Source organism: Clupea harengus, chromosome 20, assembly GCF_900700415.2.
Source record: "Clupea harengus chromosome 20, Ch_v2.0.2, whole genome shotgun sequence".
NCBI classification, from domain to species: domain Eukaryota; kingdom Metazoa; phylum Chordata; class Actinopteri; order Clupeiformes; family Clupeidae; genus Clupea; species Clupea harengus.
Window position 1 is genome coordinate 1304249 of NC_045171.1, and position 24537 is coordinate 1328785.

General features: G+C 42.9%; 3 protein-coding genes across 6 annotated transcripts; 1 reads left to right on the top strand and 2 right to left on the bottom strand.

The window, feature by feature from the left end:
* Positions 1–2861: 2861 nt before the first annotated feature.
* On the top strand, positions 2862–9194 carry si:ch211-195b11.3 (uncharacterized protein LOC100334344 homolog). 3 transcript variants are annotated; one of them, XM_031587395.2, is made up of 4 exons: positions 2862–3128; positions 8205–8242; positions 8540–8646; positions 9084–9194. In XM_031587395.2, exons 1-4 carry the CDS (start codon positions 3080–3082, stop codon positions 9139–9141), a joined length of 252 nt encoding a protein of 83 aa, XP_031443255.1. In that variant the 5' UTR covers positions 2862–3079; the 3' UTR covers positions 9142–9194. The 3 variants fall into 3 exon arrangements, with proteins under 3 accessions (XP_031443255.1, XP_012692080.2, XP_031443254.1); XM_012836626.2 differs by lacking the exons at positions 8205–8242; positions 8540–8646; positions 9084–9194 and adding exons at positions 3856–3893; positions 4188–4297; positions 4745–4997 and having other exon boundaries at positions 2910–3128; XM_031587394.2 differs by lacking the exon at positions 2862–3128 and adding an exon at positions 7041–7330.
* Positions 9195–9485: 291 nt separating this feature from the next.
* On the bottom strand, positions 9486–14019 carry sil1 (SIL1 nucleotide exchange factor). Of its 2 annotated transcripts, XM_042702743.1 has the most exons (10): positions 13912–14019; positions 13587–13722; positions 13359–13497; positions 13132–13240; positions 12736–12841; positions 12456–12644; positions 10958–11079; positions 10696–10792; positions 10416–10580; positions 9486–10101 (listed from the first exon to the last, which is right to left on the bottom strand). In XM_042702743.1, exons 2-10 carry the CDS (start codon positions 13686–13688, stop codon positions 9739–9741), a joined length of 1392 nt encoding a protein of 463 aa, XP_042558677.1. In that variant the 5' UTR covers positions 13689–13722; positions 13912–14019; the 3' UTR covers positions 9486–9738. The 2 variants fall into 2 exon arrangements, with proteins under 2 accessions (XP_042558677.1, XP_012692076.2); XM_012836622.3 differs by having other exon boundaries at positions 13587–14019.
* Positions 14020–14420: 401 nt separating this feature from the next.
* On the bottom strand, positions 14421–24451 carry spdl1 (spindle apparatus coiled-coil protein 1). The gene is made up of 12 exons (XM_031587471.1): positions 24344–24451; positions 23547–23730; positions 23192–23368; positions 22431–22625; positions 21584–21733; positions 21228–21326; positions 20684–20794; positions 19886–20026; positions 18962–19065; positions 18630–18817; positions 15948–16245; positions 14421–14630 (listed from the first exon to the last, which is right to left on the bottom strand). The coding sequence occupies exons 2-12, from the start codon at positions 23715–23717 to the stop codon at positions 14477–14479; spliced, it is 1788 nt and encodes a 595-aa protein (XP_031443331.1). The 5' UTR covers positions 23718–23730; positions 24344–24451; the 3' UTR covers positions 14421–14476.
* Between the last annotated feature and the right edge of the window lie 86 nt (positions 24452–24537).

Below are 24537 nucleotides of genomic sequence, written 5' to 3' on the forward strand. Positions count from 1 at the left end.
ACAGAGTAGGATATTCACGGTTGGCTTAATGAGGAGCACTGCTGCCATCTACAGATAATATGTTAGGAGGCGCCGCAGCCTAGTCATGTGCTCTGCTGACCTTCCACTTTCACTAAAAGGTGTCGATGTTACAACATTGTGCTGGGATGAGTCATCATTCAGTAGATGAGACAGACCCTACAGACGTAAAGTTTAGCTTTTCTCATCAAAAACAGGCACTGATAATGCCTGATAATTAAAAAAATGTATTATCTGTGAGGTATTTGATTATTTGTGTATGTCAAGAAACAATATTTGATCATATCCTGAATAAGGCAAACTGCCTCAGTACATCAGCATTAAGGTGTAACTTTTGGAGTAATAGGAGTATTCACTTCACTTTTCACTTATAAAACAAATGTTTTCATTATTCTAGCCAGCACCTCTGTCATTTGGGTGTGCCATATTTGCAAATGCTTCTCTGCAGTGTCCAGATAAGAAGGGCCTGCCCCACTTCACTTCCTCTGCTCAATCATACACCTTCCAATGCCATGCAGAGAAGAATTCTTCAGTAGGATTCAAGAAGGGAGAGTATGGGGGGAGATTGAGTGAGATGGAAAGTGTCTGACCTGTGAACCAATTGTGGACCAATACGGCCATTGTCCCATATGATGACCTACGTGGGCTGCATGGCCCCCTGGTCACTAGGAGTTAGTCTGTGTCCAGAGATGTGAGCATTTGTGCAGTGTGCTATGGGGCTGGGAAGGTGAAGGGGCGTCATTTTGACTAATAGCTGCACTCACTATGTTGTCCTGGGACGCTGATGATGGCACATTGTCCGATGATATTTCTGCTGTTCCCCTTTTTTTTGCAATGTGGAAACCTGCCTCATCCATGTTTATGAGTTCATGAGGCACTGCATCTGCCTCTAGTCTCCATGACTCTCTCTCTGAAATAATGTAGGACAGTCCTAAAAGACAGGGATCAGTCCGTATGATGTAACTTCCATATCCAGCACCAATGATATAGCTATAAAGCTCACATATTTATGTTTTACACGGCCTGAGTTTCTTTCGAAAGATGAGACACTACAGAGACTCGCTCTGTTGACGTTTTGAAATTTGATATTATCTGCCATTAGGTTGTCCTGCAATTCTCAGAATTTGATGCAGTTATTTGCAACGATCGTATTTACAATGGGGGTCTCCTGCTCTGGTGTGAAGGGTCGACCTCTTCCACCAGATCCTTTTTTTCTTGCAGTTCTGTAAAAACATTTAAATGGTTTTAGGGATAGAGCCTTCTGATTATTTAAGTACAGTGCATCTTACTGTACCAGTAGGAGTACAGCTCTTACAGTTACCAGTTCTCCTTTTCAAATATCAGATGATACTTGCAACGGTATGGCGGTTCAGATTGGGTTGAATCTGTTGCCCAGCCTCCATCCATCATGCTCATCCAATGATTAATAACACGTCAACCACAGTCCCTCGGATTTCAGTTATTGTGTTCCTGACTCCCCTTCCTCTTCCCAGTCTTACTTCAACTCTTCCTCTTCCCAGTCTTACTTCACTTCTTCCTTCTCCTCCTCCTCCTCCTCCTCCTCCTCTAGTTCTCGACCCCATACTCTGTCCAATATCGGCCCCCATGGTTGTCCCAACCAAATGTTAACCTTGTTAAATGTTGTTGTTAAATGTTGGCCTATTCATAGAGCTTAAGCTCTGATTTGTAAGTGAACTCATTTTCTAAAACAAAACAAAAATCACGTTTTCACATGTCAATGTGGAAGGGGATTGGCAAATAGCATGTAGATACCAATGTTCTAAAATTACAAACTGAGTGTAAAGCAGAGAATGAGCATTCTGTTTGGCACATTTCCTAAATAATAATAACTTTGTTATTTAAGTAAGTTAATGTTTTCAGATAGTGCTTCAAGAATCACTATTAGTGTTTAAACATTGATATACTTAAAAAAAAAAGGGAAAAAAAACCTCTAATAAGTGACGCTTTATAAAACATCATAAAAAAACGTAAAACAGCTTTCCTTAAAAAGAGGAGGAAAGAAGATGAAACCTGATATATACTCAACCAGAAATTGACAGCTAGATCAAAACATGAATAACCAGTAAGTGCTCAGGGAAGGGTCAAATGGGCCGGAGCTGATAATGATATCTTTCTCTGATGTGCTCACAGAAGCGAAACCAGTGCAAACCCTGGGAAAAAGGACTTCTGAAGAAACCTGAATAAACAAGAGTTTCAATGAAGTCAGAGACTTGCCTCCTGACCCTGAAATGATTGTAAGGGTCTACTGCTCTGTATACAACTGTCCACATGTAAACATTTCATACCACTGAGGTAATTGACAGACCACTTCCCTACAATAGGTTTAGGCAGCAAGAACTGTATGGTCATATAAAGACATCATTATCTTGAACATAACAAAAGACAGTGTAGTTATTTCCTGAAAGAAAAAATAGCTTCTGTCGCATCAAAATACTTCCTCCTCTTAGCGTTTGAAGACGTAATGTCTCGTTATGTTTTCAAAACAGTCTCTCTGAGGTTCTCTTTGATCAGCTTAATGGGTATGTTGTTTGTTGTCAAGTCAAGTCAAGTTTCTCTTTAATGGTTATTGTTACTTTTGCATTGTCTGGTCAAAGTTAACATTAGATTTTACTTTTTGTTTGCCAGAAGGAAGGTCCTCTTCTGCATGGCATGTTTTGCAATATATCACAGCAGATCTGTTTTATTTCTTTTATGGTAAACACTCTTATATTTTATATTTATTTATTTTAAACACTCTTAACACTGTGCTTTTGTGAAAAATTCAACAGAACAAGCTAGACAGACCAAAACCAAACCTCATAGCATTGTCAGCTTTCTCCTCACTCATCATAAACTATTGTGTCCAAAACAGCCTAAACTAGCCAAGGCTGGATCGTGTGGGTGATGTCACCAAGCAGGTTTTCAAAGAGGAGGTGGTGGGAGGAGCAGCGACGCCTGGACTTCAGTCCAGACTGTTTTAAATAGAGTTCAGGAAGTCAAACACACACACACACACACCTGCTGAATCTCACAGTACCTGTATCACAACCTGAAAGCCATCATGAAGCTGGCAATCCTAATGGGTGTTTCGATGATCCTTTATCTGTCTGGTAAGAACAAAACAATTGCTTTTATATAGTATGTTCACTTCGTTTTATCATTTAATTTAGTTCATGTCATGTTTTTTTTTTATATATATATATAAACTTGTCACAGGAAGTGCAAAAAGAATTATACGGTAGAAGAAGGGAGTACCAGTAGTTGCGAGTGTGAGTTAGCTCATGTAAAAATGTAATGGTTAGTTCTGTCATGGGGGTTTGTTGATTTTGAACAAAGCTATTTGTCTAGAAATATCCCTTGTTGACCAACACTGTGAAGTGAGAAAACACCATGGTTTATACCATAGGATCATAGAACGATTGCGATAGTCTGCACTGGAAGATTGGCCAAATCACATCTGTTTGATCACAATGTAGAGCATTACCAAAAACATGAACGATATCATTAGACATTGTCATTTCACTGGCACATTATTATTACATTCCCAGTGATTAAAACATCAACTTGGATATCAGTATACATATATATACAATATACAGGAACAATATATAGCACGATACATGAGGATTATCTTACTGGAGCATTTAAATAGAATGTGGCTGTCTTTCACACAAAACAATCAGATGAGAAACAATAGACAGTTGCTCAACAGCATTCCTTCGAGTAACTGCCCTGATGTCAGAAACAATCTTTTGTTGTCTAGTAACACATGAAGAGGAAGGTACCTTATTTTCCGTAGAATTCAGTCTTTTCTCCCTCCCTTTCTTGATTTACTAGTTGCTTTGGCTGAGAATACTACGCCCGAGCCCAGAGAGGTGAGGTCATTTAAGAATTAGTTAACACGCACAGCAACATACAAACTCTACAAAATCTGATGTCATTCTTTTCACATTCTGTCAATTTAAAAGACTGATTATCAGTTTTCTTAAACACAAACACACTAAATGGACTAGTTCAAAAGTTGGATATTCCATTTTTGGTTGTTTTGTTTCTGTGAACACAGTACTTGTCACTGTGATTATTTTACTTCCTGTCCTGCCATGCAAATAATAACAGGAAGTCCACACACACCATACTGTCCATGTCAAAGCTATGTTTGCCTTCCACAGCCTGACTGTGAGCAATACCTTGGCGATATGTGCTCACGGGAATACATCCCTGTGTGCGGAGATGATGACAAGACATACAGCACAGTGTGTATGCTCTGCCATGACAACAAGTAAGTCTTTCGGTTGAAATGTCCCACTGAAGCACAGTTACTGTAGCCAAGTAGTTGAAATGGATAGAATCCAAAATAGAGATTAAATAATTAAACATAAAAAATTAGACGTATTCATCACTCTACCTGCTGTCAAATTATCACTTCCTTAATTGCCACATCAAAACACCATTGTTTGAAAGTTTTATTTATCATGGGGTGTTGAATTTTCATTACTAAATCCTTTGGTCCATAAATTGTACCGTGTACTATTTTGGGGGGAATAAGTGTGAGAATGGGGGGTGTTGGAACAGCTGCCCGAGAAACAAACAACCATGAGCCCCTCCCACTTCCAGTAGGGAGGGTCACATGATTTGGACGATTCATCATGACACACGTCTGTAACACATTTGGGCTCATTTTGAAAAGAGCTTCATGTTCAGTAACCTGAGTCTGTCTTTCCTCCAGGGAACTGAAGCAGCACGTCCGTGTCAAGTACGACGGGGAATGCAAGAAGACTGCCTAAGCATTGGTCTCCTGATGGACATCAATGGCCACAAGCACACAAGCCTACAGCAGAATGTTTCCAGCAATTTTTTTAGCATTTCTCTCTCAGTTCAAGTCTTCCAGAGTCTTCTGCTTTTTGCTTCAGCTCTGTAACCTCAGTGTGCATGTCAAATGAGACGTATGGTAAAGTGCAATAAAGTTATGCAGCTCTCAAGTGTGTTTTCACTCATTTCTGTACTGTATGAAAATATGACATGTCTTTTACTGCAGAGTAAGGCCAGGCAACATACAAGAAAAGTTTCCTTCTCTGTATTGGAAAAGACCACAAAAAGATACTCATTCCCTAACAATAAGACCAGTAGACGTCTCATAGTCCAAATGAATGTAATTCTGTTCAATTAAACAAGGTGGGGCCATCAAATATGCTTGATGACAGACCTTGTATGTGTTAGCCACGGCACCAGAAGCACAGGCGAGAGAAGCTTCCAGTTGATCTCTGCATTAACAGCATTACAAAATGGGAAAATTCTAGAAATATGGATCTATAATATGAAAGCAAAATCATTTTCTAAACCTAAATAATCTATGATGCTCATCGCGGAGGTTGAAAGATATTCATCAAGGAGGTATAGTATTTCACAATTTTCATCTTATCTAATGAGCACACGTGTTTCACAGGCTAACATTCAGAGTTCATCTCTTGCACAACCATGGCGATTGCGTTATTTAAAATTAAAATTTGAGTTTGTGAAAAAGAGGACACTTTAGCGGCGCCAGCGGGGGGGGGGGGGGGTGGGGGGTTGGATGGATGGGTAGTGTACCATGTTAAATAGGGGCACGGCAGCTTGAATGATGGCAGCTGTGCTGGAAACGTTATTGCTATGTCCCTGTTGTAGTGGTCATCAGCTCGTAGACGATGATGAGATATATGGCAAAGGCAAAACGTCTGTCTGACCACTACAACAGGGACCAGGGACATAGCAATAACGTTTCCTGCACAACTCCTATCATTCAGGGCCTGTTTTAGAGCAGAGATTGCTCAGCAGTCCTCAATCTCCCAATTTGCCAAGATGCTGATTGTGGATTATCACTCCGTAACATCCACCTTAAGGTGTGCACTGCCCTGCTATTGTTTCTGACATCTGTGACAGTGGCAACAGCCGAGTGATCCTTTTCCAAATTGAAACTCATTAAGACCTACCTGAGGGGCAGCATGGAGCAGGAGACTCTGAATGGGCTGGCTATCCTCCATTGAAAAAGCATATCATGCATCACCACTTTTATGTTTGAAAGGCATCGTTCGGCTTACAGGTGTGCTGTGCCTCTGGCTGTGCTCAGTCAGCCTGTTGGTCTACATTAGCTATATCGTATCGTCTCGTCATATGATCAAATAGTGACTTGACACTGGACACTGGACATGCACTGATGCATGAAGTGCTTTTTCGATGGACAGGATAACCAGCCCATTCAGCCTCTCCTGCTCCATGCTGCCCCTCAGGTAGGTCTTAATGAGTTTCAATTTGGAAAAGGATCACTCGGCTGTTGCCACTGTCACAGATGTCAGAAACAATAGCAGGGCAGTGCACACCTTATCGAAGGCTGATGTTACGGAGTGATAATCCACAATCAGCATCTTGGCAAATTGGGAGACTGAGGACTGCTGAGCAATCTCTGCTCTAAAACAGGCCCTGCATGATAGGAGTTGTGCAGGAAACGTTATTGCTATGTCCCTGTTGTAGTGGTCAGACAGACGTTTTGCCTTTGCCATATATCTCATCATCGTCTACGAGCTGATGACCACTACAACAGGGACATAGCAATAACGTCTCCTGCACAGCTGCCATCATTCAAGCTGACGTGCCCCTATTTAACAGGTTGTTATAATTTCGGAGTCAGGCCGCCGCTGAGCGCTTGTTTGATTGTGTATGTGTGTTTCAGATGTGGGTAAGCTGCTGATGTGTGCCGCCGCACCAAATCGTGCCTTTCATCAGTGTTTTTAAGAACGCTTCAGCATTTTGACCGTCTGTTTACGTTACCGTAATATAGTGTTAACCATGTTTCTGATAGCTTTCTTTTTGACCTGTCTACTTTCCCAATACAATAGCCGAAGTAACTAATTCGACCGTAAAATCCAACACCCTGTTGGTAATATATACATATACTCCTAATGGTGTGTGTGTGTGTGTGCGCGCGTGCACCATTTTTGCGGCCGCGTGCGCGCACGAAGGGGAGGGGGCCTTTTACATGTCCAGGCCCAGGGGCCCATGGTTTCATAATCCGTCCATGACTCGTTAAAAAAAGTTACCAAACCGTTTCCACATCTTTCTAGGAAGTGGGTGTAGGTACAATTACAACTGCAAAGACGAATTTGCAAAACTCACTCACTTTGTGTGGCGCCTCAATGTGTTCAACAGACTATTTTAAATAGAGTTCAGGAAGACAAACAAAGACACACCTGCTGAATCTCACAGTACCTGCATCACAACCTGAAAGCCACCATGAAGCTAGCTATCCTAATCGGCGTTTCGATGATCCTTTATCTGTCTGGTAAGAACAAAACAATTGGTTTTATATAGTATGTTAACTTCGTTGAATTATCATTTAATTTAGTGCATGGGTTTTTGGAATATATAAACTCGTCACGGGAAGTGCAATAAGAATTGTACTCCCTTCTTCTACCGTATCAGTAGTTGCGAGTGGGAGTTAGCTCATGTAAAAATGTCATGGTTAGTTCCGTTATGGGGATTTGTTGGTTCAGGCGGTCTACTTTACCTCAAACAGACAATTATGGGTAGGAATATTCATTTTAACAAAGGTTTGAAAGATGATATCCTTTCCCCATTATAACTATTAGTCAAGACAAATCCCTCGTTGACCAACACTGTGAAGTGTGAACTGAGAAAACACCATGGTTTACATCATAGGAGATAGGGCAATGGTGAGAACAAATGCGCTAGTCTGCACTGGAGGATTGACCAAATCACATCTAAGTGATCACAATGTAGAGCATTACCAAAAAGATGAACGATATCATTAGACATTGTCATTTCACTGGCACATTGTTATTACATTCCCAGTGATTAAAACATCCACTTGGTTATTTAAGTATAATATACATGAACAATATATAGCACAATACATGGTATTTAGTCACAAAGCTGACAATAAGTGACGGACAAATCAGAAAATCAAGTTAAAATCAGGTTTTGTGGGGAAAAAGGTATCGGTCATGTGGTCATGAGGTCATATATGTCCTAAGGATTATTTTACCGGAGCATTTAAATAGAATGTGGCTGTCAGTCACACAAAACAATCAGATGAGAAACAATAGACAGATTGTTGTCTAGTAACACATGAAGAGGAAAGGACCTTATTTTCCATAGAATTCACTCTTTTCTCCCTCCCTTTCTTGCTTTACTAGTTGCCTTGGCTGAGAATACTGCGCCCGAGCCCAGAAAGGTGAGGTCATTTAAGAATAGTTAACACGCATAGCAACATACAAACTGAACATCTGATGTCACACATAAATGTTTACATTTAAAAGACTAATTAACAGTTTTCTTAAACACAAACACACTAAATGTACTACTTCAAAAGTCTGATAGTACATGTTTGGTTTCTGTGGACACAGTACTTGTCACTTCTTGTAATGTTTACTTCCTGTCACGCAAATAATAACAGGAAGGAAATAAATGAGTCCACACACACACACACACACCATACTGTCCATGTCAAAGCTATGTTTGCCTTCCACAGCCTGACTGTGATAAATACCATAGTGGGATATGCACCATGGAATACGACCCTGTGTGCGGAGATGATGGCCAGACATACAGCACAGAGTGTGTGCTCTGCAATGACGAGTAAGACGTTCAGTTGAAACTATTTCCCACTGAAGCAGTTACTGTAGCCAAGTAGATGAAATGGATGGAATCCAAAATAGAGATTAAATAATTAAACATAAAAATGACATTCATCACTCTACCTGCTGCCAAATTATCACTTCTTTAATTGCCACATCAAAACACCATTGTTTGAAAGTTTTATTTATCTTGGGTTGTTGAATTTTCATTACTAAATCCTTTGGTCCATAAATTGTACTGTGTACTATTTTGTGGGAAATAAGTGTGAGAATGGGGGGTGTTGGAACAGCTGCCCCAGAAACAAACAACCATGACACCCTCCCAGTTCAGATTCATCATGACACACGTCTGTAACATATTCTGGCTCATTTTGAAAGGGCTTCATGTTCAGCGACATGCTAAAATATTTGGTTCACCCGAGTCTGTCTTTTCTCCAGGGAAAAGAAGCAGCAGGTCCAGGTCATGCACACCGGGGAATGCAAGAAGACTGCCTAAGCATTGGTCTCCTGATGGACATCAATGGACCACTAAAGCTCAAAGTGCCTACAGCAGAAATTTTTGTTCTCAGTTCAAGTCCTCTTAAATCTTCCAGAGTGTTCTGCTTTTTGCTTCAGCTCTGTAGCCTCAGTGTGGATGTCTATTGAGACGTGTTTATGGTAAAGTGCAATAAAGTTATGCAGCTCTCAAGTGTGTTTTCACTCATTTCTGTACTGTCTGAAAATATGACATCCTTCACTGCCAGAGTAAGGCCAGGCAACATACAAGAAAAGTTTCCTTCTCTGTATTGGAAAAGGCCACAAAAAGATACTCATTCCCTAACAATAAGACCAGTAGACGTCTCATAGTCCAAATGTATGTAATTCTGTTCAATTAAACAATCTGAGGCCATCAAATGTGTGCTTGATGATGACAGGCCTTGTATGTGTTAGCCATGCCATAGGTAGAACTAGCCGTATGAAAAGCAAACTCCAGCATGGCTAGGAATCTGTGGGAAAACCAAAGACACTCATTCTAAAACAGAGGTTTTTAGCAGCAACAGTGGCCATAAGGACATTACATGGAAATCAATGATGTCCAATTCTCAGCTTAGAGTCACCGCACTTTCAGTGCAACAGTATCCAGTAAGATCAGGATTTCACCAAAGTAGCCATCTTCCTCCCCCAGGTCCTGTTCCGTGAGGACCAGCTCACGGTACTGCTTCTGCAAGTCACCCAGCGAAGAGATCAGGGCACGGTTCTGCCGAAACTCTTCCTGGCAATAGGGCATCATGGCCAGGAGAGTTCTGAGTGCCTTCTCCCTCCAATCGTGCTCCGAGGAGGCCAGCAGCTCAGGCACGAGGCGGCACCATCCCTGCTCTGCCAGGACGGGTAACAGCGTCACCTGGGCATACTGCCGCAGGCGTTCCTGAAAGGTGGAGTCAGGAATTTGGTCCATGCCACTTTGTGACATCAACTCCTGTAAAGAACAAAAACACAAGAGCACACATTCATTACATTTAGTCATTTAGCAGACGCTTTTATCCAAAGCGACTTACAAGGATGTTGACACATTTTACATTTACACTGATGGCACACTGCACATCAGGAGCAATTAGGGGTTCAGTGTCTTGCTCAAAGACACTTCGACAGGGAATCGAACTAGCAACCTTCTGATTACTAAACGACTTCTCTACCCCCTCTACCCCCTGTACCACTGTCGCCCCACATTCAGGAGCACTGATGGGATCAGCCTTTGCGCTTCAGGGCGGTCTGGATCAGATCTCATCTCACCTTCTCAACGATCATGTCGTAGATCAGCGTGACGATTCTTATGCGCAGAGACTCCCCTCCAGGCGTTTGAAACAGGTCCACCAGCACCTGCATTCCACCCAGCTTCAGGAAGTGGCCTTGGGCGTAGGGGAAGTGACGCAACAGCGAGGCAACAGCAAACAAAGCCTTAAACAATAAGAGCAGAGCAGTGAAACAACAAACAAACAAATGGACATGTCTTAAAATGTTAGTCCAAATGGTTTATACAAATACAAAAACAACCCAAAGCCAAAAAACATACTTTTTTCTTGACGGGTATGGGACGAGGAGTGGCAAGTAGAGTCAGTAACTTCAGTAGGGCACCACCTTCTGTGACCTCCACCTGCACCGACGGGTTACTGGAAACAGGACAAGCAACGTCAACACCCACAGAAGGTCAAAGGTCAACACCCACAGAAGGTCAAAGGTCAACACCCACAGAAGGTCAAACGGCGGACATCCACAGAGCCATTCCACAATAATAACAGCTCATGTCTACGCAAACAAGTGAAACGTCTGCTCACCTGGAGACGGCGGAGCCCAGCACAAAAGCTGCATTCCCTTGCAAGCCGAAGTCTGAAGAGTTTAAAGCGTTGATCACCAGTTTCATTCCACCCATAGACACCAGATTCTGTGCGTTGTCCACCTGTCAAAATAAGAGTTTGATGTCTGATCAGTGATGTGATGACCAAGAACGTTCAGGTTTTCATTCCAATCCCCTTTTGAACGTCTTTGAAACACTCACACTTTGAAACCCTTTGCATGTAGAAGCTCATGAGAACAAGGCATGCTCTGTCCCCTGTGCCTATACCTGGGTCTTTAATCTGAGGTCAAAAATGTCTGGACCTTTAAAATGCAGCCAATAAGGACTACGGGGCATCTGTAAATCGCTGTCAACCATGTATCCGACCCAATTATGCTTGAGTGAATGGGTTCCTTCAATGTAACTAAGGCCTGGGCAGAACTAATTGTGTTTGAGTGAATGGGTTCCTTCAATGTAACTGTGCAGAACTGATTGTGTTTGAGTGAATGGGTTCCTTCAATGTAACTAAGGCCTGTGCAGAACTGATTGTGTTTGAGTGAACGGGTTCCTTCAATGTAACTAAGGCCTGTGCAGAACTGATTAGACCTTCTGTCACACTTGCTGTGGTCTTATCAGGACGTCACACTCTAATCTCACGGGAGGCAACTTGACCACAGAGCTTGATGCTCCAGCAACAGACATATTAGTGTTTTCATTTTAGGATGCAGAATATCTTACCTAAATTACAACCTGTTTATAATGATGTCTGGGACATGTAACATGTCTAGAAATGTGATACATTTAAGTATAGATATTAAACTCAAATGCAAATGGCACTGCGTTACCAAATACATTTCCAACGGTGCTGTTTTGGTCTCAACAAAGCAAGCCTGTTAGATTTGAATTAGAAACATACCTAGTTTTAGACAGAAACTGTAATGCCTCTAAGATCCTTGTGTGGATTACAGATAGTTATTTTTTTGAAGGCAGTTAAAGCCCTTCTGCAAAGGCAGGCTTTTATCTGTGTGTATGTACTATCTGTCATTTAGTGTTCTGCAATTTCTTGTTGTCCCACTGTTTTCAAATTGTCTTTACCTTTGGAGTTATCTGATGTTTTATGACACAAAGTTCTGGGTCTTTCTCTGTTGATGTCTATTGACTAGGTTAGGCTCAGCTGTGCTCAGATCAACTTTAAAGTGGAAGGATTGTGTTGGCTGGTGGCCTTAATATCGGATGCTCTGCATCAAAATATTAGACTATGAGTAGTAAGTGAGTAGTTACCCAAACATTTTCCAGAACTAGGTCCCAAAAACCAAAATGACAGTTCCTTAAATGATAATAAAAACGAAATAGTGCTTGTTGGTTGTGAGAGACCTAACGATTCAAATAAGAATCCAATGATTATTAACATGCACGACACTAATGTTGACTGGCATGGGTTCTAACAGTAATCAAGGAACATCCATTCTTGTTTTGGAGATCCATCTGCTGGAGTTCACCTGGTGGACGAGGTATTCCAGATCGAGAAGAGCTTTGACCCTCTCCTCCACGGTGGCATTGGAACTGTTGAATTTGGTGATGAGCCTGCGCATGATGTCCACATCTGTCTCCACACGCATGTCCAGCTCAGCCATGTCTCTCTTCAGCTCATCCAGGGGACGGAACTTGGCCTTCAGTGCCTCTTCTTCCTGTACAGCAACGGATGAACGGTTACAGACACTTCTGCTCACAAGAGAAGTGAAATGAACAGTGGTAACACATCTACTAATAATGGCACACCTCTCGCCTCTGTGGGTGTGCGGGGTCGTCCACCCCCTCTTTGAACATCTTCAATGCTTCCTTCAGCTCCCGAGCAGTAAAGGAGGGAGCCTTAGTGTTAACCACCCTGAGGAAAGAAAATATCCATCTCCATGACAACTTGCTCCATACAAAAACAAATGTTATGACACTCCGTCAAATACCTGATTTTCTGAAACTTCAATCCAATACAAAGGAGTCATTGCACTCAGATTGCTTGGTAGGCTTATTACCACGCCGTACTATTGACACCCATTACAGGCATCACAATCACTATCACTACTTTCTGTAAAGCACCTTGAGACTTCTTTGTATTTTAAAGTGTGCTATATAAATAAAATCCATTATTATTATTATTATTTATGATTATTACTATACCTCTGTCCATCCTTCAGGTATCTGGCCTGCTGTTCCTCTCCCAGCTTGGCCTCCCTTTGCCCCGTCTGAAGGTTCAGTCTGACATGAGAGCCCCTTGGGACTGCCTGGCCTGAATAAAATGTGAAACACATTGTGACATTCTCCTTATCATACCAGTGGTTACGAAGACATCTTTTTTAAACACGCTTCAATTTCTCCTAGTAAGAGAACCTTGTAAAAGAACATGCCTGGCTTGAGAGTTTGCCATTGGTTTGAAGGCTGGAACACTTCAAGATCCTCATCGTCAAACTCATCGTTCACCTGGGCCTCCTCATGGCCGGTGCTGTCTGATCCTGAATCCTCCAGGACTGTCAAGGCTGAATGAGACTGCGGCATGGAGAAACGTGATGCTCAACATATTTACATTTCTTTGAGAGGTTTTTTTATCGAGGCTGCATGGAGTAGACTTTACTCACGTTCTCACTGACGGCGACGACGATCAGCAGGCTCAACATCCAGAGGACTAGCATTTTCCTCAGTTCACTAGAACTACACGGCCTCCCGTAAACGTTTGACATGGTGTAAGGAAACGGGTTTCAACCAGAGAACTTTCTAGATAACCATAAGGGACAATAAGCTAGGCAGTTTGAGCGGCATGACAGAAACCCTTCTGAAATTAAATTACACAAACCACTGGCTGCAGTGCATTGTGCGTCGTTAACGTCTGTTTACTTTAACTTATATCGACGGATTTTACAGACCAAATACGCAGTATACCTGCAAGTATAACATAAAACTTACTGTTATTTTCAAGCAGGTTAGCACGAACGTGCAGTGGCAGAGCAAATCAAGCGTAGCACAGCGTGGCTACCACAAACCGAAAGAGCCAATCATATGTGGAGAAGTGTACACTTTCCTGAACGCGTCTCAGTATTGGTCGCAAAAGCCTTACTTCCCTGCCCATTTATATGACGCAAGGTGTGAGTGAATCGTCATGTTTATTTTACACTCCTGACGAACTGACCATCATTATGTTCATGTTCTTCAATTTCCACGTTATGTCATTTTATTTTTTGGGGGGAAATGCAGCAAGTCACAATGCATATTGATTGACTTATTTTCTTTACATGTAGCCTTGCTTTTCAAAACCGTATAATCTTCAATGTGCCATGTGGCTGTCTGCAATTCATCTACAACCTGAATTATCTGCAATAATACACATAACACAAGATGTTTGCGGTTTTTTTTATTTATTAAACACAAACATATTTACAACACATTAAGACATCCAACAACATGTTAATAAGTTAAACACAATAAATCTCGTTATTTGAGCCAGTGTTAATTCTCGAGTGCTGGTTCAGAACTACTGCTGGGCACACTGGTTTTGCATCGTATTATTTGGGACAACACGGATTGGGGTGGGACACTTCGACTTCTTTTTCTTCTCCTCACGCCAGTTCTCCTCTGCCTGCCTGGCGTCCGTCTCTTCTGTCATACTGCCGTCCTCTGATGGGGACCTACAGAAAAACCACCCAATTTGTGTTGGGCCATTAACCAAAGTTCTTTCACTATAGTAGACCGATAACCTCATAGAGCCACGGAGGTCACAGGACCGTCTATACCACCACCCCAACATACATAGGCCTAGATGTAAACTAGATGCAAAACAAACTTGTCATCGCTTTTCAGAAAGTAGTGTGAACCGTCATAGCACTAGGTTGTGTTAAGTAATAAATCAGGTAGCACACACACATATTATACCTGCATGAGTTATATTTCTCCTAATAGGCACAAATGGTTGTTCACAGTAATACACTCATTTTACCGTGCGAGTAGAAGTTCAGTAGTAGTCATTAGCTTGGAGGTAGGTGACATGCAGAGAGTACAATATTACACATTGTACCTTTGTGCTAAAGCAGTGGTTCCTAAAGTGTGGGGAGGGCGGGTTGAGGGGGAAAAAAAAACGGAACGAGAAATCCAAACAATCAACTACAGGTCAAATGTTGTATGGCAGTGCTCTTATAGCATAGTAGCCTTTAACTAACCCATAGGTGATGAAAGGTTTTTGCATGCTTTTTAGGTAGCTAGCTCCCTAGCTTAAGACCAAAACTCCATAATGCCGCTTGAACTGATTCATGAAATTCAGAATGTTTAGCTGTTTACATTTAGTCATTTAGCAGACGCTTTTGTCCAAAGCGACGTACAAGGGAGAGAACAGTCAAGCTGTTCAAATGTACAACGTTTAAGAAATCTATGCAACAGCTGATGGGCAAAAAAAAAAGTTCAGGAACCACCGCACTAAAGGAAACAATTCTACAACAAATGTAGATACGTTTTATAAAACAACTGAAGGAAAAACGACAGCAACATTTCAAATGTTAAATTTAACTTTAAAAGTTAGTCAACTGAAATTATATTTCAGTGTACCACCTGATCTTCAGATCCTGTTTGAAGATGAGCAAAATGCTTCAGTCACTCAGACCCCTGTTCTGGCTGCAGTCTTTGCAGGGGCTGAGCAGGACAACTAGCAGACATTCTTCCCTGGGACAGCAGTACGACTAGCAGACATTCTTCCCTGGGACAGCAGGACGACTAGCAGACATTCTTCCCTGGGACAGCAGGGCGACTAGCAGACATTCTTCCCTGGGACAGCAGGGCTCCTGAAGGGCAGGGGTAGTGAGGGCAGTGAAGGACGTGGGGCGAGGGTCCTCACAAATCCCAGGAACAGGAAGAAGACGAAGAAGGCGAAGTGCACGCAGCGTGACAGGAAAGAGAGTGGCTGACAGACAGGAGGGGAGGAGGAGGAAGAGGACGAGGAGGAGAGGGGCACTGACCTGGGCGGCTTTGGGATAATGACTGGCGGCTCGTCCGAGATGCGGACACACTTGCTGTCGCGTGGCTGTGTGGGGGTTAAGAGAGGGGCATTGGAAGGCTGCAGAGGAGCCACTACAGGTTTCTCCTCAGGGCACTGGGGGGGCCCCGGCTCTGGCTCAGAGGGGTCGGCCTCTGGGCCGCTGGCCAGCTCCGTCTCCATGGCAGCGGGGGCATCTTGGCTCAGCTCGGGGCCTCCAGGGGGGAGATCAACCGGAAGCTTCTCTCGCCGGCGCTTCTGGACGCGGCCTTTACCCACCTCTGAACACACACAGATCCTGGATTAGTTCAAAGGCAAGCAGCTTCAGCAAAGACAAAAGAGGCAAAATAGGGTGAAGTGGTGAATACAATTTTACCGTGACTACAAATGAGACAAACATTTTCTTTACTGCATAAAAAAATTGGCAAAGACTAAAAATGTGTCTCTGTAATATGAAAGCAAAACCATTTGATGATGCTAATGAATCTATGATGCTCATCGCACATATGACATCACCACTGGTCAGTACCACTGACAGGCTGCTTCATGTAATATTATGGCATGCGCCTATAATCCTATTCCAACTTTAAAGCAGCACTAAGGAGTTTTTGGCTTGGAGCGCCCCCTAGCGGCGAAACCTGTTGAAATTCGCTTTCCTCGTTTATGACAAACTAGCGAGTCAACAACTTTGCTAACACAGTCAAACATCAAGCAAGTGCAAGACAAGACAAAGCAGGAGAGCAAATAAACTACTTACTAATCCAGCAGAAAGATGGCTAGCTCTGAATCGAAATCGCTACCCGATCCTAGTCGCACTTGCTCAGACACAAAGGACCGGGCGGCTCGAGAAATCCTACAGACCGCAGTCATTTCCCTACAGACCCCCGATGGCAATGGCGGAGAGGCCATTCTCCATATTAAAAGTAATTGTTGCGGCACAATATTTTTCAAGCTGTTAATTTAAGTAAGAATTGTTACATAGTGTTACTTTAACCTCTACCCAACGCATAGTTAAAAGCAAAGGCTATAGATGCAATTGTAACACTAGAAACCCAACTAATATTCTATCTTTACCTCGGCATATGCCTCCTTCCTGTCAGCCCCTCCATCCAGAACATATTTCAATGAAAAAACGAATATCAGGTCCCCATCAGGCAAAACGTTTCTCATTAACGATCTTATACAGTATGTGAACGTAAATTAGACTGTATGTTTTTAACTGAAACCTGGCTAAACATAAATGGGTCTGCAGCTCTTATTGAAGCGTCCCCTCCCAATTATAACTTTTTAGACGTAATGGATGTCCTGTTCTGACAGTAACTGTGTATAGGCCACCCAAGAAATGTCCTACTTTCTTAACCGACTTTTCAGAAATCCTGTCCATTATCCATACAAATTATGATAAGATTATTATCACTGGTGATTTTAACCTACATGTGGATAATGAGGCCGACTCAAAAGGCCAGGGATTTTATTAATCTCTTGAATTCCATGGACTTTACTCAACACGTTACTGAACCCACACACAGCCGTGGCCACACCCTTGATGTAGTGATTACAAAGAGTCATACAACTGTCATCATGTCGATCTGTGATCTGCCCTTTCTGACCATTTGTGTATTTTCTTGACAGCAATGGTTATTAAAGTTAAAAATAGTACTGAATGTTTTGTTAAGAAACATTATCTGAACTCTGCAGCAGCTGAGAATTTCAAATGATAATGAACTTAAATAGAACAACAACCCCAGAGGCGAGGCCATCGTGTGATGATGATCTAATAACTACTCAACACCAAATTAAGGACAGTGCTGGACTCTGTAGCACCTATGAAACTAAAAAAGGTTTTAGCCAAACAAAAATCTCCCTTGAGAAATGAGGAAATAAAATCAACTTAAGAGATCTTACAGAAGGTCTGCGCACACATGGAGTAAGACCAAGCAAAAGGTCCATCATGATGTTTTTAAGGAACATCTTCAGGCTTCATTCAACATTCAGAGTTCATCTCTTGCACAACCATGGCAATTAAGTTAAGAAAAAGTTATCAAACTTCAACACCTTAGTAGGAAGTGGTTGTAGATACAACTGCATGGATGAATTTGCTAAATCGTGTGATTTAAACTCACTTAGTGTGGTGCCTTCATGTGCTCAACACATTGTGTTGAACAGCTGATGCCTATCCAATCGGGTGATATCACCAACATTTTATCGGTAGATAGTACCAACATTAATGCACATTAATTAACATGTGCATTAATTAACATGTGCATTAATTAACATGCACATTAATCAACATGTGCATTAATTAACATGAATGCACATCAATTTACAGGCACATTTCACACGAATTAACATTAATGTACGTTTGAACCCCATTTATGTTACTCGTCCACAGAACTATTGTCCATACATTATTTAGGAGCCGTCTGTGTGGAGACAAAGTCAAATGTACTTACATACTGCATTGTGTGTGTGTGTGTGTGTGTGTGTGTGTGTGTGTGTGTGTATATATATATATATATATATATATAAACACACACAAACTGTATATATATATTTATACATTTGTGGTGTCAATGCAGTATGTAGGTACATTTGGCTTTGTCCCCATATATACAGTATATATATATATATATATATACACACATATATAGCTGAAGCAAGTTACCATTCGGCTCGTATTTCAGACGCAGTTCCTCCACTTTGACCTGCAGCTTGATGCTGTCCCCTTGGCTCTGTTTGAGGGCCTGCTGCGTGGTGTACAGCTTCCTCTCCGTCTCCAGCACCCTCTGGCTCTCAGACAGAGCCTTCATTCTCTGCAGGGACAGCTCAGCCTTCAGCTGCTCAGAGTCTTTACTAAAATAATAAATAAAAAACACGTTTCGACACATCCTTGGCACCGTTCTCCAATTCTAATGTCATCTTATTTAACAAACAAGTGGCAAATCAACTAGACTTAAATAATCCCATTTCAGGTAAAAGCATAAATCAATAACTCACACAGAATTGGACAGTTTCATTTGAAGGAGATCCGTGTAGTAAGTGTCATCATGTGTGTCACCATCTGCAGGTGCGCCGGGCGGGCACATAGCCTTCAGAGTATTCTGTGAAAAAAAAGGAAACACACACACACACACACACACACACACACACACACACACACACACACACACACACACACACACACACACACACACACACACACACACACACACACACACACACACACACACACACACACACACACACACACACACACACACATATTGCAATTATAGCAACGAAATATGACAAGTCAATTAATCACCGTCTGTTGTGATAAAGATATTGCATAAAACTGACTACGTCAGAAACCATGTTTTGTCCGTGTTCATTACACCACCCTGTACACCTGTACAATGACTGATGACATACCTCAGAAACAGCTTAGTAAGTCATGACTGATGACATACCTCAGAAACAGCTTAGTAAGTCATGACTGATGAAATACAGTACCTCAGAAACAGCTTAGTAAGTCATGACTGATGAAATACAGTACCTCAGAAACAGCTTAGTAAGTCATGACTGATGACATACCTCAGCTTAGTAAGCCATTACTGATTGTTCAAGTGTCAAGTCTTCAACAGACAAAGAACTGTTACTGCATCTTAGTCTGCCACCCGTTTCTGTCTGTGTGTCTAAGGCCATGCACCCTACAGTGACACCAGTACAGTTGTTCAGCCTGTGAAGTTGTTCTATGGCGTATGGCGTGTGCCTTATGGGGTTAACACCGTCTTTACCCAGAGTAACTCCTCTGCTGCTGAGTGTGAAGTGTATACATTGAAGGGTATACATTGAATCAAATCACAAGTTTCACCAACAGCAGAAATCTAAAAATAAAATAAACACAGCCAGGAAACAGCGGTCAGCCAAAAGCAGTCGGACCTGATCAGATTCCAGCCTCCGCACTTTGGTGACGAGTGCTTCGATCTCAGCGTTCTTCTGCGACAGCATGGACTGCATGCGCTCCAGCTGCTCCGGGTCTGCGCCTGCGCCCTGCAGCTGCATCAGCGCAGCGATCTGCACCTGCAGCACACACACACACACACACAGAACAGGGTAACGGTCCTGCAGCACACACACACACACACACACACACACACACACACACACACACAGAGCAGGGTAACGGTCCTGCAGCGCACACACACACACACACAGAACAGAACAGGGGAACGGTCCTGCAGCACACACACACACAGAACAGAACAGAACAGAACAGGGGAACGGTCCTGCAGCACACACACACACACACACAGAACAGGGGAACGGTCCTGCAGCACACACACACACAGAACAGGGGAACGGTCCTGCAACACTCACAGACTCAGACTCAGACTCAGACACACAGAACAGAACAGAACAGAACAGAACAGAACAGAACAGAACAGGGGAACGGTCCTTGTGGAGTCGAACCAGACCACGGCAGTAACAGTAACAATAACAGAACTTTCTTCTGTAGATAGTCACAAAAGAGGACAGGACAACAGAATAGTGATGGTGGTGGTGGTGGATCCATCCTTGGCAGAGCCACCACAGACCATTTCAGTGTAATAATAATAATAATTCACTTAGTTTATAGCGCACTCTATATTCGTGTGAATCTCAGAGTGCTAAAAGTGTACACTGTTCAGAGAGGAGAACACTATGGAGAAGAGAAAGATGCAGCACTGAGAACTGTACCTTCATGCGATGCATCTGCTGCTTGGAGAAGGCATGCTGCTGCTGCAGGGACTTGCACTGGACTTTCATGCTGATTAACTGCCTCTCCATCTCAGCTCGCTTGTCCTCCACCTATGGGAGAGATAGGCACGCTCATCAACACAAACAACACAAACACAACAAGTGGACTTGCACTTAAAAAACAAACAAACAAACATGTGCGATCCCTATACCATACCTCGGCAAATAGTGTCCTCTGCTGTCTGGGTCCTGGGCCACACACACACACACACACACACACACACACACACACACACACACACACACACACACACACACACACACACACACACACACACACACCCCTATACTGCACTGTGATCCCTATACCATACCTCAGCAAATAGAGAGTGTCCTCTGCTGTCTGGATCCTGGGCCACACACACACACACATCCCTATACTGCACTCCCTATACCATACCTCAGCAAATAGAGAGTGTCCTCTGCTGTCTGGGTCCCACACACACACACACCCCTATACTGCACTGCGATCCCTATACCATACCTCAGCAAATAGAGAGTTTCCTCTGCTGTTTGGATCCTGGGCCTTCTGAAGCAGCTGGTCCAGCTGGATCTGCAGGTCCTGGTTGGTTTCACGGGCTTTCTGCACACAGGAAACAAGACCACACACACGTTATGAATGCTTTCTACACACAGGAAACAAGACCATAGTTATGAATGCTTTCTACACACAGGAAACAAGACCATAGTTATGAATGCTTTCTACACACAGGAAACAAGACCATAGTTATGAATGCTTTCTACACACAGGAAACAAGACCATAGTTATGAATGGTCTGGTGAAGCACACTTCAGAATGATCAGAATAGAGCAGTTCAATCATCGTTTTGTGCCATCTACCTCCAGAGCATTATAGCACGAGACGGCTTCCCTCTCCCGATCCTCCTTTTCCTCGGTCAGTCGCTCCACCTGCCGATGCAGGCTGGTGTTTGACAGCTGCAGCTGCTGCTCTCTGTACTGGCACTCCTGGAGCTCCTGCTTCAGGTCAGCCTGAGATGCATAAACCACAGCTTTAACTCCTGAGATGCATAAACCACAGCTTTAACTCCTGAGGTGCATAAACCACAGCTTTAACTCCTGGAGCTTCTGCTTCAGGTCAGCCTGAGGCGCATAAACCACAGCTTTAACTCCTGAGGTGCATAAACCACAGCTTTAACTCCTGGAGCTCCTGCTTCAGGTCAGCCTGAGGTGCATAAACCACAGCTTTAACTCCTGGAGCTTCTGCTTCAGGTCAGCCTGAGGTGCATAAACCACAGCTTTAACTCCTGAGGTGCATAAACCACAGCTTTAACTCCTGGAGCTCCTGCTTCAGGTCAGCCTGAGATGCATAAACCACAGCATTAACTCCTGAGTGGGGCCATCATAGACTAGAGCCATCTGTTTCAGTCATACATCAAGATGCTTCAATATTTTATACACCCAAAAAGTTCAACATCCATTTCTAAATCTGGACAAATACTTGGAATGTGGACTTTGGAATCTACGAGTAATCAACTTGTCAAGTTTGCTAATCTGAGTCACAGCAAAGGTCACATGGGTATGAAGAAGTGGGGCACATGAACCAATGTGATCAAGTACAAACATTCAGAAGACATATCCATCCTCAGGCCGGCAAATATATACAGTATATGTCTGCGTGGTCCCTACCAGTTCAAATATATACAGTATATGTCTGCGTGGTCCCTACCAGTTCAGACTCCGTTTCCATTCTCTGGACCTGCAGCTCCAGGATTTCGGAGGACATGGTCTCGTGGGCTCGTTCGGTCATGGAGCGCAGCTCGTCAGTCTTGTTGCTCAGGGTTACGGTCTGCACCTCCAGCTTGTGCCGCAGCTGCTTCTCTGCCAGCTGTGCCTCATCCCGCTCCATCTTCAGGCGCTCCATCTTTGAAGGAAATAATAATAATAATAATAATAATAATGTATTTTATTTGTAATGCACTCTTCATTCAAAAGAATCTCAGAGTGCCAAGGAAAACCATTAGGACGCCGTTATGCTTGACACATGGGGTCGATGCGCACACAAACTTCAATGTCAACACAACGGCATGACCTAACAAGCTCTAACCAAGCGTTTCGGACAAAGGCGAATGGAGATGTTCAGTATGAGATAAAGAATGTGTTTTTGGATAACTGAGGCATGTAAATCTATTCTAGTAGACCCCAACAATAAAATGATGAGTATTGGAAATGTAATATTTCCTGTTAGCAGCTGCCTGCATAAGAGAACATTTACATTTAGTCATTTAGCAGACGCTTTTATCCAAAGCGACTTACAAGGATGTTGACACATTTTACATTTACACTGAGGGCACACTGCACATCAGGAGCAATTAGGGGTTCAGTGTCTTGCTCAAGGACGCTTCGACAGGGAATCGAACTAGCAACCTTCTGATAACTAAACGACTTCTCTACCTACTGTACCACCAGAGTGCGGAGGCTCATTCAGACCTGGTTCTTGTTGTCACTGAGCTCCTGGGCGTGACTCCTCTCGAGCTGGGCCTCCTGCTGCTCCATCAGACACCTCTGCTGTTTCTTCACATCATCCAGCTCAGACTGCACGCTGTCCAGGATACGCGTCTTCAGCTCCACCTCACGCTGGAGGGAATATTTCTCCTGCTCCAGAGCCTGTGATGGCATGGTGATATGCAAGTTACCCTCTGCCCTTGGAATGATCTCCATTCAGATCCAACAGTATACTTGACACTCATAACATTAATGACACACTCGAGTTACTCGTCTTATTTATGGCAACTTGTTCTTACAAGGCAGTTTTCATATTGACATGTGTAGAGGAAGACCTCACCTCATTAGCATTGGTCATTTCTATTCGCTGCTCATCCAACTTGTTCTGCATGTTCACTTGGTCATCCAGGATCTGAAGGCCAAACTGGGCCGCCTTCTGCACCGCCTCCTCCTTCTCCTTCAGTCGGCATCGCAGCCGCTGCAACTCAGCGGCATGGGAGCTGCAATCCATCCTGGCAAAAAGCCTTGAAAGAATAACAGTATCACAGCGAAAGAAAAGCAACAGAGTTAATATTGATGAAGGTCGCCGGTGAGGTAATGGTATTACATCACCTCACATGAAGCTGCGCTACCAACCTATTGTAAGCATCGCCATTAGGTTATACGAAAGGCACTCTGTATTTAGAAAATGTCCTTACTAGCCAACCTAATCACTGTTGGTACAGAGGTCGTTGCAAATGATAACGGCAACTTCTAAATGATGGAAGAGTTTAGTTTACTAGTGTAAATGGAAGAAAGGAAGATTTACAACGTGTTGTTGACACAGTTCCTATTGTTTTAATATGTACTACATAAATAAAACGACCAACAAGATTTAGAAATTTGTTTGCTATCGTAATAGCATTGATAAGAAGCATTTTTGTAAAGTTGGAGCAAATGTCTCCAGTTTGAGGCAAAGGCAGATTACCCTAATGTCTTCTCTAGCACAGTTAGCACACGTTAATATGTAACGTTACTCATCTGGACAACAAGAGAACATAAACAGTACCTTGCTAATGCCAATAGCCACAGTAAGTTTATCTATAGGACACTTCATACAATTGTATATTTTTGCAACTATACAAAAAGGTTACTTACAATTTCAACAACAATACTATATGTTAATGTCGGCTCCTTTGACGGTTCACGGGCTGGCAGGCAAACAAAAGTTGAATGTTCAATTTGAATTCTGCACCCGTCTCACAAATATCGCGAGAAGATATAGGTGCCGCCAACAGCCAACAGCGACCAGTCTTCTCGCGTGCTCAGACCTCACACGTGATTGGTTCCCG